The 21,294-nt window shown below is 41.4% G+C and overlaps 1 protein-coding gene across 2 annotated transcripts in view; it reads right to left on the bottom strand.

The window, feature by feature from the left end:
* The window catches only part of NKTR (natural killer cell triggering receptor), a 42,269-nt gene extending 25,308 nt beyond the window's left edge, over positions 1-16,961 (bottom strand). For both annotated transcript variants that reach the window (XM_059818549.1, XM_059818548.1), the window contains exons 1-4: positions 16,904-16,961; positions 8,506-8,580; positions 1,370-1,477; positions 283-327 (exon numbers count right to left, since the gene is read on the bottom strand). In XM_059818549.1, coding sequence (XP_059674532.1) covers positions 283-327; positions 1,370-1,477; positions 8,506-8,580; positions 16,904-16,961 — 286 coding nt within the window. The remainder of the gene's footprint in view (positions 1-282; positions 328-1,369; positions 1,478-8,505; positions 8,581-16,903) is intronic.
* Positions 16,962-21,294: the final 4,333 nt, after the last annotated feature.

Consider the following 21,294-nt stretch of genomic DNA (forward strand, 5'->3'; position numbering starts at 1 on the left):
GGCAGGAAGATAGGAGTTTATTCATGAATAAAGTTGCCTAACCTCCATGCTGAAAGTCATGTTTAACCAATAATGTTAGCCTTAATTAATTGTCAGTTAAAAAGTTAAATATTACCAAAAAATTATCTGAAAGTCATGCATATACAAATAATTCTCATGCAACATTAGTTTCATGCAAAAGGTGATCTATAAGTAGACCTGCTTTCATTAAGTAGCATGGGAATCAAGACTTCTTTATCTCAGAACTGAATAAAGAATCTGCAAAGACATATTTCCTCTTACCTTTAAAATAGCCACCATAAATAGATTCACCTCCTTTTCCATTACCTACGCATTAAAAAAGCATGAATTAAACCTTTTGTTTCACTTATGAATAAAGCTGTATGTAACATTCCACATTCCAAACCAGGATACTCTGGCCAGTTACTAGTATCTGAGCATAAGCTCCTTCATTTAAAAAAAGTCACAGCCGTGCATTAACCCGTTGACACTGAAAATATTGAGTATGAAGATTGCCTTAGTGCCTCTGAATACTACAAAGTCTGAAGCAGGGCTCCAAAGGCTAATCCTCGCTGGTATTTGCTAAAGCAACAGCAGACAGCAAAACAACAGCAAGCGGGGGAAAAAAGAAAACCCAAAACCACATCGGTAGGTACGACCAACAATCTTGCCCGGCTCAAAGCAGCTGAGACACCACTAGAATGCATGAGATAAGAAAGTAGCTAGCAGTTTTAAAGGCACTTCTATTTGACTCTCAAAACAAGACATTCCCTCACCATGCCCATCTTATCCGGTACAAGATTTCAGGACACAGTGAAGAAGATACCCGTCCTTACCTTACCAAAAAGCATATTTTAGGGAAGGACAACAGGCTAAAATATTATGTTGTACATATACTGCAGGAAAGGAAACAAAGAAACTCCTGGAAAATCTCCTTTTGGAGACTTATCCATTAAACACGTCTAGCTCATTTACTAAAAATAATTTAAAAAAGTAAGCTTATTCAAACAGTTAGGTCCCTGTATCAATAGAGCATTACTAGTGTTGCCTCTACTGCAGACAAAGTGAAAAGAAGTAAGACTACATTTTGGATTTGAATTCTGTTTTAATAAGATAGGTGTTAACTCCAGCAAGGGTTTTTTTTTCCTCCTTAACACATTTTCTAAATAAATATTACTTCAGTTGAAACACTTTAGAATTTCAAAGATTAACAAAGAGATGGGTGATCTATGCTATACTTCATAGGAAATGAAATATTTTTATGGCATTGTAACGCTTCCACGGCATTTTCTAAAGTTACATTATAACCATATAAGTTATAACATTTCTGTTCCACTTAAACCACTTCAGTTTTAAAAGCGTATTTTACCTTCGCTGAAGTCCCCACCCTGAATCATGAAGTTTTTAACCACACGATGGAACGTAGTGCCTTTGTAACACAGCTTCTTTCCAGTTGTTTTGCCAATTCCTTTTTCACCTGCAAGAAAGTTAAACAAAAAGAATCTACAGATTGTCACTGAACAAATTCCAAGGGTTTTACCTCCCTAGTGCTAACAGATATAAGCCAGCCATCAGAATAGCACAACTACAAAAGACAACACAGTCCTACCTGTTGCCTTTTCACTGCCCGTTAATAGCAGGAGGGACCCATTTACAAGGGGACTCAAGTGAAAGTCAGGTGTCGTCTTAAAAAAAATTTCCTCCCCTCCCAAGAAGGGGTGTACTTATTAGCAATCCACTCCAAAGAAAACAAGAGTTCATAATAATGACAATTAACTCTTTTCTGTGGTTATAGCTACACTGCTATGTCAGCTGAAGCTTACACTGGAGTCCTCTTCAAACCACTTGTGCATCCGGATGCACCAAATGAATCCCAGAACAGAAGTCTGAGCTCAGAACAGGCTTCAACTCAGTTTCAATGCAATCCACTCTTGGAAAAATGGGATTGAGCTACTCCAAGCATATGTCACATATTCACTAATCCATGCACAGCGTCAGGGCACCCCTTAATGCCAATATGCCTGGCACCAACCCTCACCATCTCAGTATGAAACTTGTGCAAAACAGACTCCCATTTCCGAAAAGACTGATGGAACAGGGGAACAAAATTGTGTATACAAGAACCATTCCAGGACAAACTGAATGAGAATCATAACAGGGGTCCAAAAAAAAAAAAAAAAAATCCCCCAAACCCTGAACTGGTAACAGGGCCCTTCTTACCCAGCAGCAGAAGCCAAGCCAGGCCACGGTACTTGTTAATCCTTTCTGAGCCTGAGACTCCCTAAGAAGTGGCACTCAGTAGACTCCCGGTGCAGCTGTAGTTCAAGCCTACTGGTGATGTTTTGAGAAAGACATGCCAGAACCTCAAGCTTCATTAACACTTCTTCAAAAATTCAGAAGAAAAACTGCACTGGGCACATGGATGAGGGTACTATGACTGGGAGGACAGAGGTCCGACGTAGTAGATTCATGAGGAATTTATACTGGTCCAGTCAGGGAACATACAAGAGACACTGACTTCAGCTTCCAAGAAGAGGGGAGCAGGCAGAACATGGCAATTAAGAGTAGTAGGTATATTATAACCTGTGCAACAGCTAAAATCCCATGTAAACTATATGTGCAGGAGATACTCTCTAATGAGACAGGACAAATAACCCAACATTCAGTTTCATCCCACCACTGGTTATGGAACAGGCATTTGACAGTCAGGGGACATTTAACCAGTATGTTCTGTACCATGTAGTGCCCTCAGATGTGTATGTGCACTTGTTACCCAGAGCCAACATTCCCCTTTTGCGATCTATTGTTCCTCCATCCAAAATTAACTGATGGCCAAATCGCCCCAAATTTACCATTCCAAACAACCCATTGCTGCCAGGATGAGACCAAAGAGCAGTTTGTGGCACAAGAACCACTCATGGCATTGCTGTTAATCGTACATGTAGAAGCCTTCACTTGGAGAATGTAACTTCTTTTCCGTTACCCTGACTCTCCATACCCATAACCCATGCCTTCTCCTACCCCATTTTTATTTTCCACAGAAGTTACCCAAGAAAAGCTATTTATTACAGGGATGGACACACACCCTTTCCCCCCAAAACATGCCGCTCTTTGCTACATGTTTGGAAACACTGCCTCAATCAATACCAAGGAATATCCACCTACATTTTTGGTCATGTTTCAGCATGTCCCTCAGGCTATGGATAATCCCTATGCAGAATGAGATCCTGCACTGCACTTGAGCTGGTACATTAAGGTGAGACATGAGCTTTACGTCATGGCCAGAAGTTGTAGTCCCTTTTGCACTCTCCTTTACGGTATCACCAAGACAGCATAGTCCCTATCATAATAAACGGCAATACTTGTGACGTTCACTTCCTTCCATGTACAATACAACTGTGGGCAAAGTCATATAACTCAACTACTTCTCCATAAGCCACAGACACTTTAGACAATGCACTTAAGCTGCTGGCCAAATGGTGGAGGGCTAAGTTCCTGCAAAAGCTGTGCTATGTCACTCTGATTGTCAAAACCAAACCTTGGACTCCCAGTCAGGTTAAACACAGAGACCAGTTGTTCCACTGGTTAAGAGTTGCAGCACCTCCCTAAGCTCAGACACTTTTCCGCAACAGCCAGTACAAAGCCCACCAGCGGGGCTTCTGTTTTTATTTATGGCCAAATACTAGCCTTATTCTTTTTGCCCTAAATATGCCTGAATTGTGGCTGAAAAAGAAAAAATTGTCTTTGAGCCCCATCTACTCGCACCATTCCTGCCTAAGCAGTCCTTTCCACGTGCTGCAAATCACTTAGAAACGGGATGGTGGAAGAGAACTTACATGGTGATTGCAAGGGGTAACCCATTAGCTGAGGAGGACACAACACAAGGGCCTTTATCAACGTGCCCTTCTCCCTTTGGCAGGTAAACATGGCTCTCATGCCCTATTAACACCCTGCACTGCCAACCCAATCTGAGATATTTTGAATTAGGTACCCAATTGTGGTCTCCGTTTGAGATTGAGAAGGGAAGTTCCTGACAAATCGCCAAAGAGCAGATGGTCTTATGCTTATTCAACAGGTGGACTGACTGAAGGACCTGCAAATGCCAGTTTCCAAGTCCAGATGATTTAATTTAAATGCAAGGGGCCTCTTGCTGTCAAGGCAGACAGTGTTCTTTCACAGTAGCCAGGTCTATTTCTGACAACAGTGTCAGGCTGCAGGAAGGCTGCCAGAATCACCCTGTCCTCCTCTGCCTGTTTCTGACAAAAACATCCTGGCTTGCCTCACAGAGATTATGGAGGGAGCAGCAGGCATGATGACGGGCACAGCATTTCAAACAGTGGTCTCCAGTCTTTCTCTCAGGGCATGTCACCTTGCCTTGAGACAAGGGAAACCACTCTTCACAATGACACAATGGAAGTGCACAGCCAAAATCAAGTTACTGTGAGGTCTGTAACAGCGTAAGTGAGGACACATGGTACTCTGCATCTGTGAGGCCTTCATCAGCTACAATGCAGGTGGGTATCCATACATGTCTAAGGAAAAAGAACATGCTGGATTGACCTAGCATGCAGAATCCTGGATTTATGTAGTACAGAAGTGTACAATGCTAACAGTCTGCTGCTAAGATATTCCATTATGTAGACTGGTCCAGAATGGGATAGCATCACCTCTCAGGATTATACAGGTATATACCTCCTTAGATGAGCACAGACCTCACATATGGCTACAAGAAGATGTCAGCGCCAGAAAGTGATGCTGTATTGAGTAAACCTCCAGTGATTCAAAGATTTCTTGCAAAGACCAAAAGATAAGGACAAAAGATATACCCAATAGGAACTCACAATTCTATGGTAACTGAAGTTCTACCAATGGATCTTACTATGAAAAGTGGCAGGAGTCAGGGGAGCCTGACTTCTGGAGGCAAATAACTTCTTTGGTCTCTGAAGATGGTGTAGCAGCTCACAACTCTAAAAATTTAAAGCAACCCTTCACATCTCAGTTCTGGTTGCAAGAGGTCAATGCGATCTTACTAGTACACCTTTACCTCCCATCACAGAACCACTGCTCTTCTGAAGACAGGCTTTGTAGGTCCTCTAACATAATCTAGGCAAACACAGAAGTAGAAGCCCAACCAGAATGCTACATCAGTCCATGGGGACAGGGAGAAAGTGTGTACCAGAAAACTGCTGGATCCTGCTGTGAAGAGTGTGGATGACCCTAAGCCTGGCTTGCCGCTCCTGGCCACAGTTCTCATCCATGGTACCATGCAGCAGACAGCATCCTAGTGTAGAGTGTTCAGTTTAGCTGCTGAAACAATCGAGGTTCTGACAGTACAAGACAGGAGGGCAGAGAAAATGGCATGCATAATGCAGATAAACTAGTAGTAACAAGTGCATTGGAAGAACTTGTCAAGGAGAAGCAGAAAGGCAGACAGAACAGTTGACAGGAAAAAAACCTCAGGTGCATGGAACAGCAACACAGATGTAATTGGTGCAAACAAGAAAAGAATTAATGTTAGCCAGGCGACCCTAGCCTCCAAGTTCAGCCATCCTCAGTTCAAGTTTGAGAACCACCACGGCAGAAAAGAGATGGCTTCTACCAGCAAAAGAAATAAATGTAACTTAATTCTTTTAAACATGACATTCACCAAAAGAAATTAAATTACTTCGGGTTCTTCTATATGCTTTTCTCTCCCCCACAGAATTTAATTATTATGTGTTTATTAGCAAATTTGTAAAGATATCTGCGAAATCATCGTCCTATCCTATGAGCCCGCAGTAGCAAACACAATTTGCAAGAACAAAACAAATGTTTCGGGTAGCTTTTAAGTCTGCGAGTCTGATCTCAAGAGCAGACCTCCTAACTTTGTGCCTACTTTCAAATGTTCTTCCCATTAAAGACAGGTTCCACCTGAAGACATCAATGAAATCTGTACAGCCAGCTGTAGAACAGAATTCAAACAGGGATGCAATACAAAGTAGTCAGACTTTTTTTTTTTAATAAAGTTGTTCCTCCTTCTGCTTGTTTGTTTCATTCCTCATCATCTCCAACACCTTTTCCTTCCTTCATCCCCACCTAACATTTTTCTAGCAAAGCTGCTGTAAGTATTTAAACGATCCTTCAGAGCTACAGAACATGAGGCTCAGACATTACACTATTCAGTCTGCTACTGCATTTTATTTCTTATCTTTTGTAACCACCTATTCTGATTAAGACAAACTTCAGAGTTTCCAATTTTCTATGCTAGTTGTACCATTCCTTCCCATTCGCAGTCTCTCCTTAGGTATCTCTTTAATAAGCGTAAGTGATAGTGATAAAAAAAAAAATCAGAAAGAGTAAGAAGAGGGGGCATCACCACAGCGACCTCAAAAAAATGAGGTATGTACTGTACCTTCCACAAGTTCATAGTATTATAAAGCTCTTTTAAAGCTTCACAGAGATTATCTAGAACAGAAAGCTTCACAGAGATTATCTATTCCGGGATTTGAGCTCTGACAAGATGAACTTTAAGTTAACGCATAAGGTTATCAACAAATTTGTTTCACATAACCAGTTCACTAAAAGCCGTTCACTAAAGCCAGAAGTTAAAATGCTGCCTAGAAAGTCTTGCTGGAGCATTTTAATGATTTGGAAAAAGAGTTATTTCATATACAAGGTAGAGGCTTCACTGGTGGAGCTAATTCAAGATATATTGCAAGTGGCTGAGCATTCAGGTATAAAAGACCAGGAGATCACACCAAGAGACACAGAATGCATTCTTCGCATAAATAACATACGCCAATACCTGTAATAACCTAATCAAGATTAATCTCCAACTTACAGCTGAAAAATCCCTAAGGAACAGTGCAGACCAAAAAAACCCACCAAACCCTTACTACCCTTACTCTTCCAAGTCATTAGAAACCATTTTTTTAGGCCAAGTCCTACACTTGGGTCACAACAACCCCAGGCAACACTACAGGCTTAGGGACGAGTGGCTGGAAAGCTGTCCTGCAGAAAAGGACCTGGGGGTGTTGGTCGACAGCCGGCTGAAGATGAGCCAGCAGTGTGCCCAGGTGGCCAAGAAGGCCAACGGCATCCTGGCCTGTATCAGAAATGGTGTGGCCAGCAGGAGTAGGGAGGTGATCGTGCCCCTGTACTCAATGCTGGTGAGGCCACAACTCGAATCCTGTGTTCAGTTTTGGGCCCCTCACTACAAGAAGGACATTGAGGTGCTGGAGTGTGTCCAGAGAAGGGCGACAAAGCTGGTGAGGGGTCTGGAGCACAAGTCTGATGAGGAGCAGCTGAGGGAGCTGGGGTTGTTCAGTCTGGAGAAGAGGAGGCTGAGGGGAGACCTCATCGCTCTCTACAATTACCTGAAAGGGGGTTGCAGAGAGGTGGGTGTTGGTCTCTTCTCCCAAGTGACAAGCGACGGGACAAGAGGAAACGGCCTCAAGTTGTGCCAGGGGAGGTTTAGACTGGATATTAGGAAAAATTGCTTTACTGAGAGAGTGGTGAAGCATTGGAAGGGGCTGCCCAGAGAGGTGGTTGAGTCACCATCCCTGGAAGTATTTAAAAGACATGTGGATGAGGCGCTTAGGGACTTGGCTTAGTGGTGGACTTGGCAGTGTTAGGTTAACAGTCGGACTTGATGATCTTTACAGTCTTTTCCAACCTAAACAACTCTATCATTTTTAAAAAGTTAAGTCCTGCTTAAAAAAATGGGTTGGAGGGTGCTACATTATACCCAGATGTTCTTCTGCCAATGCGGTCCCTTTGATTTCACAAATCTCTTCTCTCCTCTTTCCCACCAAACAATCCCAGGATTTCTAAGGGACCATCATATTCCCTTTTAGTCCTTCATTTAGCTAAAAATGAAAAAGTCTTCTCAGATTTGATAGACACTCCTGTCCTCTGATCTGTGTGTAGCACTTCTATACACCTGAAACACACTCAAAATTATATATAATCAAAATTTTATGTATGAAAAAATTTAAATATATTCAAAACTTCATGTAGTGTCCCAAGTCAAATGTCACCATTATACTGTGCAGTGACATTAATACTTAAAGTCTCTCCTGATAAATCCTAAAGCTATGACAAATCCTCAAGAATTGCATGCCTTTATCACATTTGTGTAACTTGAGCGATCAGTAATTCTACCATAGTCTCAGCCTTGTCAATCCCTTCTACCTGCAGGAGCCCCACATTATGGAACAAAACCTTTTTTTTTTTGCCCCTAAATTAATAGTTTTGCATTCTGTAATCGTGTATTATCTCCACTACTCTAACTCAGTCACAGTTATAGAATACAACACTATTTCCTGCAATGCATTACTCATAGCATCATTTAGATTGGAAAAGACCTTTAAGATCATCAAGTCCTGCTCAGTGCTAACAAGTCTCAGCTTTGTTTTTACCAGAAAAATATGATCAGCACGATTATTATGCTGTGGTTTATACTTGCATAAACAAAGAATAATTGTAAGAAACATTAAAAATCTTAAATATAAGCATGCTACTTACCCGAGCACAGGCAAAGGAAGTTTTTGCAAGTCTTCGGACATATGTCTGAGAAGAGCTGAAACATAATTCGACCAACTAGAAAATAAAAAAAAAAGGAGTTTTTATAATTCTTTATAATGAGATAAGAAAATCTGCATATACATAAATCAGCATGTTTTGAAAATATAATTTTCCAAGAAAAATTTATTTTATCAAGCAGAATAAGAAAACATCTCAAATATGCATATATTAAAACAAGCGGCAGGAGAGAACAATACCATAATTGTAAAAATATTAAGTAATATCGTTACATCTAATTTATTAAAAATCCTAATGATTCTGTTTTGATTTGAACCTGTAAAGCCAAACTGGTTTACTGAAGTAGTTTTTCCTGTCAATTCATTTCTGTTTTGAAAAATATTTGCTGTAAATACAGGTCCTCAGAGAGCTGGGGTAATCCCATCCCCCCAGTACTATGTTTATACAAATACATTAATAATTACATTTCCACAGTTTTCCCTGTGATCATTACCCAAAAAATCCAACTGACTTAGTCACACACTGTATTAAGGATTACAGATACATAGGCACTCTTGGCCTAAAATCCTTTTTACAAGGATTTTGTTTTACAAGAAAAAATTAAAATAGATGAATCAAATAGGAAAGATGAAAGGCAGGCAGAACAACACTAGCAGTTTCAGGACTAACGCTCCACTTGCCAGATACTATGAACCAAATACTACAAACCAAATCCTACTTCTTCTCTATGCAAAGTGAACAAAGGTAATTCTCACTCACAGTACAGCTACGCCATGCTAGTGGTGGTAGTTACGCTGTGTATCTTGGAAAAGTATTAAAATACTGCTGAAGAGTGGTTTAAGAAAAACTATTTTAGAACTGATTCACATTTTCTATTTGATTTTTCCAAGATATTGAGATGTATACTACTAAAGAAAAAACCAAAACTCCCAAATACATGAAGTCTTTAAAAAATACATAATTAGCAAAGAAAAAGTCGTTAACTCTATAGGTTGTGACATAAGCCATTAAAGCCACACTGTTGGCCAGCATTACAAGCAAACCAGTAATAATCTGTCAATGAGCACTACCCTCTAGTGGTGTACACCGGTAAGACTTCAAAGATAATTTGAAAAAGTAACTACTCGGGGAATTACTTCTCTTTTCTTTCCCTTAAAGAAAAAAAAATAAAGATTGACATTCAAATGTATTTTATTCAATACTTCATCACCAAGAAAAATTCTCCTAAGAAATTGTGTTCAATTTTAAGGCTTTGTCCAAACATACGCAACTGCCAACAAGGTGAACTGTTGGTTCAAAAAGGGGAGAAATAAAATAACACAGAGACCACCTGTATTTTGTGTGCTTAGATAAAAACCTCAAGAGACCTTCAGCTGTTGAAATGTCTGCATTTCATTAACTGCAGTAAGAGTGTTCTCTGAGCATTCATCATTGCAGCAGGAAAATCTAAAGAAAATAGGTAGGGACAGTCTCCAAAGAATGAAGAAATAGCGACTCTTCAAAGACCCCACATTAACCAGCGGTGGCTGTAACTACTGCTATGAAAAGACAGCTATGTGGAAGTGAAGAAACCATTATAAACTATGCAGATTGAAGATTCATACTGAGAACACAAAAGAGAAAACAGTTTTGTAAAAGAGTTATCCATTTTCATTACAAGCACAGTAATTCAGTAGAGCAGAAGTCCCATTCCTCTGCCTGCAAAAGCACTGAACTGAATGGTGACTAAGTGCTTTAGAAAGGCACGTACAGATTTCCTCCTGCATTTGCTATGGGAAGTAAAACATGACGCCTTTCAGAGAAAAAGTTGTCACTATTCCCATTCTACTAAGTGTAGAGAAATACAGACCGGCTGCTGATTTACCAAGGTGACAGCTGCCCAATAACTAATAGGTGTTACTGCCTATGGGCTCCAGAAGGGACTTTTGCCCTCAGGCATAAATTGCAGAAGCCTTCCGGTTGAAAGTCCCCGTCCTACACAAACCCCACCTTATTTAGCACCTTAAACAGCAGACACCGGTTTTCTGGTGGAAGAAGGGCATCTTGAGTTCTTGAAGACGTTAAGGCAGAACGTGGAAAAAGACATTCATAACTAAGGTATCGTTATTTCAATAGTATCTTTCACTACTGCTTTGTCAATAATAATGTCTGCTAGCTTCCCACGCATTTCAACTCCTACAAACTGTTTGTAATGCACGTATCGACATCAAAAGACTATAGATCCAGTTTAAAAGATAAGGACATCTCTTCTCCATATAACTTAAGTACTGCTTACCCAGTTGTATCCAGCTATATAAAATGCTGCCGTGCGCTTATAATACACAAACCACATACTATATATCCATCTGATGGGTTACTATCTGTATTTTACCTAAACTGCATGAATACCATTATCACTGAAAGGTTACATTTTCCACTGACAAACAATCAATTAAATCTGCAAGAGAAAGATAAACACATTTTCACACCTTGATCAAATACCTATGAAATAACAGCTGTTAATAAAAAAATAAAAATCTGTATATAAAGTACTCTTAGAACCTACAAATCTTTCTCTTACCTCTTCCCTCAAAAATTGAAAGAAACACCTCATTTTAAGCTTGGAGCTGAGGTATATGCTGACATAACACGGATAAAAAAGCATTTGAGATGCTACTATTTTCCTCAGATTTAGAGACCTCTTCTCTGCCTTCACTGTGTAGAGAAAATTTCCAACACTTTCTTCAGCTTCATTTTCCTGATACAAAGGTTAAGTTATTTGATTAGGGAGCAAGCTTTCTGTGACTAACTGTAAGACTTGAATAGTAAATTAAACAAACAAACATTGCTAAGAAGAGTTATTCAAGTAGGTGAGATCTGCTCACAGACCTACCCAGACTGCTCAGTCAGCTTTAGCCAAGAAATGAGCCTGCAGAAATACCTCGCTTCTAACATAAAGCAAAAAACACTGGGATTCTATTTCTAACAATGAAGCTCTCCCCTAACTTGACATGCAAATCTCCTAGTACCACAAGGAAGTTATACAAACTATGAAAATCTTTATTTTAATGCATCAGCAGGCAGGACATTTCTATAATTTTAATCTTAGCGTTGTTCTCAATATGGGACTGCTTCTCACCAGGTCATAGCTCTGAAGACATGTTCGTCTGCACCACAGTGGAGGCTTTACAGTGCATTACCATACTGTTGGTGTTAGTCAACACCATAGAAGTTTATCCAACCATAACTTAACATTTGCTTATTATTTGTAAAACAACACTTTGATAAAGTATTATTATTTGTTAACAGGCTTTTAACTTATTTTTTAAAGATTTTTTTGATAGAAATTAGAGTCATGAAAGAAGTATTGATGTTACTGATAATTACATACAGTCAGTGATGCATACAAAAAGTCTAAGACGTTTTGAAGTTTGATTGCATAAAGTGCTATCTGTAGCTAATGAGCTATACCCATTATAGAAACCAGAAGGCATAATGACCAGAAGTAATCCAATTTCAGGACTCTGTTTTCAAATGGAAAGATGAAAACTTTACTTTGGTTTTTGACCCCCTGATCAATTTCTCAGCTGAGGAAGAATTAGTACTTGATTCAAATTAAGTGGTAAAAAATCAGGGTAGGAATATCCATGCTATACTGTAATAAGGGCTCCTGCTAGCAAAGTTTATTAAAATTATCATTGATTTGAAATTGTTTAACCAGTGATTTCCTCCAGTTTAGCTGCTTAACTTTTTAGAAACAACCTCGGGAGCTAAACACACATTGCTTGAATGTATTTTCCATGTAATACAAACTGTTTTGCTAGATTACGTTATATTTAGGCCATAAAGGTGTCAATCTCAGAGAGACACTCCCAAAATAAACCTAGTTATTCAAAATTAAATTTAAATATATTGGTTTTGTCTTTTCCCAATTTCTTAGAGCAAACCAAGTAAGAAGCCACTGCGGCACTTTTCCCAGTATATCAAGAGGAATATCCTGCTGAAAGAGAAAGCAGGGATTACAACCATTAAGGCAGTGATGCACAACCCTCACAGACTGAGACCAGGAATTCTGCCAGAGGCCCAAAGGCTTAGATAGATTTGCATACAAGTTTAAATGACAGCTCACTAAAATGACTGTATTTTATTATTTATCCCTAAATTTGTGAACACTAAGTCACATAAATTTAAAAAGACTGCTTTAAAGTAGAAATGTGGCTACAGTTTTCAGAAAAATAAAAAGCTTACTGTGGAAGAAGAACAGATTTTATTTAAAACATCAGTTAAAACAAGGGATGTCCCAGTCCCCTTGAGCAGGGATCTGTAGTCTTGACACATTAACGCTTTGTTAATGCTTCCTTACCCCACCTTACACTCTTTGCAAGGAAAGCCTCCATAAACTTCTTTCCCCAGCTTTCTACTAAGCCCAGTCCTCCACAAATACTCCCTGAAGCTCCATCCCTTCCAAAGCTCCCTCCATTTCAATCTTCTGTGGTCTCCACAAAAGCAAACACACTTCAGTATTGCACAAAACAAAAAAGTTTACTGACTTCAGTTTCACAGAGAAATGCAAGTGAGAGACCACACTTTGTCTTATCCTAGCAGAAGAGGCTGATCAGTTTGGTCTTCCATTTACTAATCCAATTTGTTCTAGACCTCAAGGTAAGTCTCCAGGGTATTTTGTTCTGCACTGACAACAACAATTCTATATGAGTAAATTACAATTTTTATTAGACAAGTTCCCCCGAACCTATCTCCCTTAGGCCCTCTGATACTCTAATACACTGTAATACACACCCTCTTGGCTCCTGTTGTATCGCACTCAACTGGATTGCCAATCGGCTCACGGACAGAGTCAAAGTGGTGATCTATTTTCTAACAATCTACAACTTTTTTTTCCTTCAGAGGGCTAAAAGTTAATGGGAAGCCAGTTGAGAACAGCTTCTGTCTTCAGGAAGGGTAATAAAAATCCCTTAAGGCTTCCCAGGTTCTACTAATGCAGGCACAGTACTACAATGGCTTCTGCAGTGGAGATTATGTCACATAAATTCATAGCAGCTGAAATCCCAAAATACACCAAACTTGAGGCAAAAGTGACCAGAAAGAGAGAAGTAGTGAAGGAACAGACTGACTGATAAGGGAAGGGACATACCCCAGGAAGGAAAGAAACTGAAGCAGAATGAAAAAGTGAGCAAGGGGTCAAACAGCAGAAGACAGGAGAAAAAAAAGTTAAAAAAAAAAAGATGAGAAGAAGGAAAATTCTTCTGTGAATAAGAATGAAACAAAGCAAAAATGAGTAAATATAACATACTTTATGATGGATAAAGCCAGTTGAGGGGGTGGGGAGGGGAGATGTGTGAAAAAAATCTTGGATGGCCAGATGAACTGCTACAGCAGCAGACTATGTACGTGACATCCTAGTCGGACATCTGTTCCAATTATCGCGGTACCTGAAAGACTGAAGCTCCACACAGATTTTGCATCACAGAGTAAAGACAGAATTATTTAAATAGGCATCTGCTGCCATCCCAAAATTCTTGGAACACTAAGTAGCTTACTCCTATGTGTGTGCTGTATGCATCCAAATCCACTGGTAGGGGGGACCCAAAAGAAGGGAGAGGTGCTGTCTGTGCTGGTATCAAAATAAATACTTATTCCTGGTTTATTCTTCATTTGCTCTTTAAAAATTATGAACCACAACGTGCGTTCATAAAAAATGCTTAACAGGCAACTTATTAAAAGCAGCCTAAATTTAGACTTAAAAACCACTGACACGAAGCCTACAAAGTTTGCCTCACTGCAAGAGGCACTTAGAAGCAGGCATCAAGTTTTATTCCAAGGTTCTGTAGCTAAAATTAAAACATGGACACAAAAGCTGTAATAAAGCTTCTGAAAGCACAACCAAAGCTACAATATTCACTCCTGTATTTCCCGAGTGATCTAGAAAGAGTAAAACTAATTCAAACTCTGCAGCCCCCTCCGCTCTCACACATGCACGCCCCCCCCCCCCCCCCCCCCTTTTTGCTGCTCCTCATCGAGTCTGGGGACTGCTCTCTATTTTTAATTGCTGCAGGTATCTTGAAAAACACTGGGTAAGCAAAGTCTGTAAGGGGAAAACTAAGAGCTAGCAGCTGCGTGGGGGAACATTTTTGGACTCCAAGCAACCCAGAGTGTTAAAAATGACACAGTTTTGTTTTCTGCAGGCAAAGAGATGTCTCCAGTACTGTGAGAGGCATGTCCTCTTATTCACTGCATTTTGTGGAGAGATGTTAGTTCAGCTTTTCAGTGTAGACAGGGCAAGGGCAATGTCTTATTTCTTGGTTAGCAACAAAATGCAGGATTATTCTTTTCCCCAGTTCTTTCTCTCTACATCTAATAAAAAAGAACAAGCAGATCAGCTTATTGTATTAAAGTCTAAATAAGCAAAATGTTCACTTGGAAATCTGCTGGCAGTTTAAAAGTTAAAATTAATACCTCACTAGTATCTGCAGGAGAGTACATCTCTCAGAGTTAGTGCTTCATGTCATCTGGAAGCACTGCTTTATCATTCACACTTGATTCAGCTTTTGAAGGTCATCTTACAGCTAAAAGAGCAACGTTTAAGCTTTTTAAATATAACCTTAAATCCCGAGACGTAGTTGCACGGTGAATTAATAAACAGATGCTATAATAAAGTAGTATCACCAGATTACACACAAGTCCCCATACCAACATTTTACAAATTGGCACCTTTTCCGGCAAAAATACAAGTCATTAGTCAGGTACAATAAAACCAGCAGGGCTCCGAATCTGATATGCAGCTGCGAGATTCCTGCTACTTTAAGGAGAAAATAAATACAGACAGCCACAAACAGAGCCAAAGCCCTGTGTCTACTCCAGGTAAGCAAAGCTCTGCACCACCAAGAACACCAACGCTGCAATTCCTTTCTGACACTGCTATCAGTCATCGAACCCAAGTAGATATGAGGGAAAACAAGGTAATCCACTTTCACTCATGATGCACAGCACAAGGCTGAGGAGGGGACAAGGCAGGCAACAAGAAGTGTTATGAAATGGGAGCAGGAGCGTGCGCATGAAGAAAGAGCAGAAGAAAACAGCACAGGGAGAGATTCCTCAGATGAAGAGTCAAAACAAAAACCCCCTACAAAGATTAAAAGCAAGTGAGATGAAGAATGTAGCGTCTTTGCTGTAAATCAATCTCATTAAACTACCATTCCTAAACTGGAACCTACCCAACCTAAAATATTTTTAGTAGTCTCATTCCATAGTAAATCTGAATTTAAAGCAACAGAAAATGTTAAAGCTCCATGTACATTAGCATTTTTCTCTTCAAAAAAATTATTCAGAAAAGGCACTGTTAATTACTCACATAGGAGTTACAATAGCAACAGATTTATAGATATGCCCTATCAGGTCACTGAAGTTAGAATTGAATCTTTTGTTTCAAGTTTTGGTGAAAATATAAAGCAAGCCTCAAATGGGTTACAGTTACATTTGAATGCAACTGAAATTTGAAAACGCAAAGATAGAAACTCTTATTTCAAAGGCTTTCAGAGAAACACCGAAGCAGAAAATGAAAGTGAAACCATGATGAAGCCATCACATTTATTCATTTTTCTGAGAGACAAATAGTAGCAACATAAAGCACTGAGTATATGCGAGACAACTAATATGCATCAGTTAATTCACGTTCAAGAAGACGGGTAAATAAATCTGTACGACCATTTTTACAGAGTGGGGAAAACAGAAGGGGGAATCAAGTAGCGATTCCAGGATTAAAACTCACAGTCTACCACTTACGGGCAGTTACACTTCCCATAGGGAAAATACGAGTTAAGAGATGGATTATTTTTTTATTTTTATTTTTTTTTTAAACAGGCCACCTGGTCGGCTCTTCATTCATATTCAGAAGACTCAATTTGAGCAGGAGGTTTAGATCAGATGATCTCCTCTTGTCCCTTTCTAATTTTAATTACTGTATGATTAGAAAATACTTCTAGGAGTACCTCTCCAGTTTCCTCACAACTTGCCCCAATTTTCCATAGCTTATAAAACAGTAAATGTGTATCACAGAATCACTAAGGTTGGAAAAGAGTATGTGTAATACATAACCAGAGAGCATTTCTAACACAGAAAGCTTTTTACCTTCAGAGCAGTGTTAGCTAGCCTTACCGAACCTCTCTACAGGTATGCCAATAAAAATCAGTCGCAAGAGTGAATAAAAAGCACCCAGCACCCCAGTAAACATCAAAAGTTACCACAAACTAACTCAGAAATAACACATCAACGGCCAAACTCATTGCTAACGGCTTGAGTCCATCATTAAGGCAAAAACGTGGTAGAAAACAACCCCAAACGCAAGACTTGAGAGGAACGCCCGTGTCAGAGACGCACGCCTTACCTGGCTCCCGGTTGATTTCCACCTCGAAGAAGCACTGGGGCCGGTCCTGCACCCCCATGGCCGCGGGCGGCCCCGCAGCCCCTCGTCCCGGCCACCTGGACACAAAGCAGAGGCGCCCTGGGGAGCAGCCGCGCACCGCCGGATCCCGCCCCTCGGCCCCCCCGGCCGAGCTCTCCTCACGCCCGCCCGCTCTCCCGCCCTCCGCACCGAGGGGTAAAATTACAGGGCCGCGGCGCCGCCAGGAACTCAAGGCGACACCTTCCCCCCCACCCCCGCCCCAACCCCGGCGGAGGGGCCGCGGCTGCGTGAGGGCCGGCGGCGGGGCTCCGGGAAGAGGCCGGGGTAATTCACCCTGAGGAGAATTTGTTCCTCCTCTCACAAACAGCCGCTATGGGGCAGCGGGGGGGCCCCCCTCAGCGCTGCCCGCCCTGCCCATCCCCTCCCCGGGGCAGGGGCCGCGGCCTTACCTGGCAGCTCCGGCGCTTTGTTCCCTCGCCGCGCCCCCCTCAGCCCCCCCCCTCCCTACCTCCACCCCCCTGCCAGGAGGCGCCGCCGGAGCCGCCGGCCCCGAACGCCATTAACCGGCGGACTCAAGGGCCCGTCCGCCCGCTCCGCCCCGGCGCGGCGCGGCCCAGCCCCGCCTCCCCCGCCGCGTCCCGCCCCTCCCCGCCCCCCTCGCGCTTTCCCGCCGCCCGCGCGGCGCCGTGAGGGGAGGGCGAAGGGGAGCGGCGGGGCCGGAGCCTGGGCCGAGGGCGGGGAGCTCCGCTCCCTCCTGAGCGCGGCGGGACGAAGCGCCGCGGGTCCTTGCCGTCGCGGGGGGACAGGCACGGGGTGGAGGAAGGTGCTTTACAGAATAAATAGCATGGTGAGCCCCCGGAGGGCGGCATCCCCCCTCACCGCCCTGTGCTGGGCTGTGGAGTTGAGTGACACCCGCCCCCCCGGTGCTTTACCCCTTTAATTTGAGAAGCCTGGGCGGTTTTGAGGAGATGTCTCCCTCTGAAGGGAAAATATTTTTGCGAGCACAAAAAAACCCCCTCAGAAGATTTTGTACGGGAAAATGTTCGCCGCAATGCATTCGCCAGGGCTGTGGTAGGATCGCTCTGGTTCTTCGGCAGGAAAACAAGGCCGCTCCAGGGGCCAGCCTGGGGTGATCCTGTCCCTTCCCGAGCCTCAGCCCTGTGTAAACTCATCCAGCCGTGGCTTAGGAGCCCAAGAAAATTCAAACCAGAGAAATTTTAATTATTGCATCGGGTTATTTTTTCGGAGTTTGGGATGCTGGACCATCCCAGAGTGTGGAAGTGGTAACTTTTACCAATTGAAGTCTCAAACTGTTTGGGAAGGAGTATTAAATCTATAAATCCTCAGCCTTCTACATCCTTCAGGCCAAGTTACTTCACACCGAGGATGTCCAGCAGCTTAAAAGAGCTTTTCGCGTACCCACTTATATTGATTTAATTTATGTAATTACTCCTGTAACTTTGTTCTCACCCTTACAGAGCTGGTGTTCTGGGAAGGCAGAGGAAGGCAGCGCCTCTAGCACAGTCTACACCCTGCACATGCTGTGCCATCCCTACAGCCATTACACAGTCTCCAGCTAAACCACAGCCTCACCACTTGGTGCAAAAAAAAAGTCTTTTATTACTTCCAGAAAGACGTTTTGTCGCTTTCTAAGCGGTGAGGACACTCTCTTATTCAGTCCTCACCACCCGAGAAGCAAACCGTTTCCGAATGCTTTCCAAAAGTTGTACAAACCAGAACTCGCTGCAGTAATTTTACCTGGCAGCAGTATCTGCGGTTATGTCCTTGTCTGAGGAGAAATTCAGAGGTCTTAGATTAAAACAAATAAGTGCTGAGAATAAAAAGGAGCAATACTGAAATCAAAGGATATTTTAGAAGTTAGGAATGCAGCAAAGTGGGATTGTTTTAGATGTAATTTATCTATAGCTTTAACGCCTGCTGTCACTATATCATTTGAGCATCTCATGAAGCTTTAACAGCCAGATTCCATCATTCTTTATTATGTCTAATAACATATGATTGTGCAAGTGGTCCCTAAGGAAGCCTGTCTTTGGGGTTGTCACATAGATTTCCTGGTCTTTTGGGGATATTTGCAAGGTAAGCTATCACACAATGTGAAAAAAAGGTAGCACAGGCTGGCCCTGAATTATTTAGCTGTGAAATGCTCTTATGAAGTAGAAGGGTATTATTTGCCTCACTTTAAAACGGTAAACCGAGAAACAAAGCTGCTGAGAAATGAAGTGAGTTATAGTAGGTCCACAGGAATTCCTTTCCAAAATTAGAATTTGAAAACACATCTCCTTGATTTCCTTAATTTTCCCAAACAATAACTATCATATGTTCGGGGTTTTATGGTTTTGTTGTTTGTTTTTTTTCTCCTGAGCTGAAATAAACTGTTAATTCCCTTTTACCTGCAGTCTCTTACTTTTCTGTTTTCAGAATATGAACTTGTTAAAGGTAGAGGAGCAAATAAATAAGCAAAAAGTCTCAAAAAAAAGACATGGAAATGTGTGACTTGCTCTTCATGCAAGTAGCAAAGATTGTGAGCAATAAAAAAAAAGTTAATTTCAAGCCCTGATTATTTTAATAAAGAAGCAAATTAGAAAGAAGTTCTGATCCCCTGGGAGATAAGCTCTTAAGATCATCTCTAGGACTCGAGCTGATAAATGCGCAGCTTGGTGGAAGAAAGACATACTCAAAAAAAAAAGTTTCCAAAGCACATCTGAGGCCAGTCTTTTGAAACAGGAAACATTTAGTTACAAATGAAGATTTTTCCTAGTGTTCCTATCTGGGAACTACCACAGATGCTGTTCTGGTCACATCCCGTGCCCACTGAAACCAGTGACAAACAAAGTCCCCATTGATTTCAGTGACTACGGATGAAGGCTGTTTGAGGGGGAGTAAGGTCTGCATGGCAAAGCAGTATAGTTATGAATAATTGCTTCTGTATAATCCTAGTCTTTGAAAAGCCATAAATTTGTGAAACGCCCCCTTTTACAGGCTAAAATTTTCCCAGCTGCGTTCCAATCCTATAGACAACTTTTTCGTGCACCAAGATCAGCGGACCCAACTTTATTCTGCCTCAAATCAACTTTAGAGATTTCTTAGTGGTACATTTTGTGCCCGAGAATTCATGTTGACAAATCTTGGCTGAAAGTTGCATTCTTTTCTGAGATAGAGCGTGCTTGGCTACAGGAGTTTGAAAAGTAGGAGGGTGCAAAAGCCACTGCTGAGCAGTTACGCAACCTACGTGCACATCAGGGTAAAACTGCTTAAATTAGGATGCAGTCTTTATTTTCCACAGTGTCTTTGATTGCCCTAGTAATTATTTAGTCTACATGTGGCCGTGAAAGCTCAAACTGACCAGTTTTTGTTCAGGTATTTATAGAGGCTTTTCCTTATCGTTTTGCAAATTCCATACATAGAATCTGAGTCTGAAATCGAAACCAAGCTTTTTTATGAGCAATAAGTTGGTCAGGTCTTTGTCATGCTATTTTAGATGTTGCCATTGCAGTTACATTTTGTCAACTGCAATACTATACAGGGCCTAGTGTCCAGAAAACCTCTGGTCTGCTCCTCGTGTGCTGAATATTTTCTTACCTAATTTGTGATTTGCACGCACATTAGTTAGATAAGGAGAAGAAGGAATTTTTAACATAGCTTTTCATTATCTGGGGCGTTTGGGTTGGGGGGACTGGTGCTCAAAATTCTTCAGTGAGACAAATTCACGGCTGCTTGTTCGAGATCTTGCTCTGTAGCCACTCTGCACAGATTCTCATCTGGTGCAAACAGATGCGAAGCGTTGACACCAGGAGAAGAAGTGACTCAGAGCTGTTCATGAGGGTCACTGAAGTTTTGAACATTGAGAGATGGTGGATAAAAGAGCCAGAAAATTCTACAGCTGAATTTAAAAACTTGTGTTACTGGAGAACAGACGAGCACCTGAAGTGTTTCCTTCAATCATTTAGTCATGCAAAACCATTTCTTCAGTATTTTTTCTGAAGAATAAATATTGCAGACCAGAATAACTAAAAAAAGGGCTTTAATTATGAAAGGCCTCACTGCTGAGCAAACAAGAAGTTAAAAGCGAAAAGCCGACAGGCAGTTATCTCTTACGCAAACTTAAACAGTGAAAAGGTGCTTAATTAAAAAATACCCATGTACGCATTTGAGTGCGGAGTTTAGAGTGTTAAAGGGAAATAAATGGCTTGGGGGTAAGTAATAAATAGTAAAACCTGCCAGCTCTAGGCTGCTGATCAAAATCCACACCAAGGCAGTAATATCTGACATTTTTCCACATGTCGAATGCCAAGTTGTTGAAGATCTGTGCTAGCAAGGAGCTCCTGTCCACATTACCGAAAACATTAAAACTC

This window comes from Gavia stellata, chromosome 6, assembly GCF_030936135.1.
Source record: "Gavia stellata isolate bGavSte3 chromosome 6, bGavSte3.hap2, whole genome shotgun sequence".
Lineage (NCBI taxonomy): Eukaryota > Metazoa > Chordata > Aves > Gaviiformes > Gaviidae > Gavia > Gavia stellata.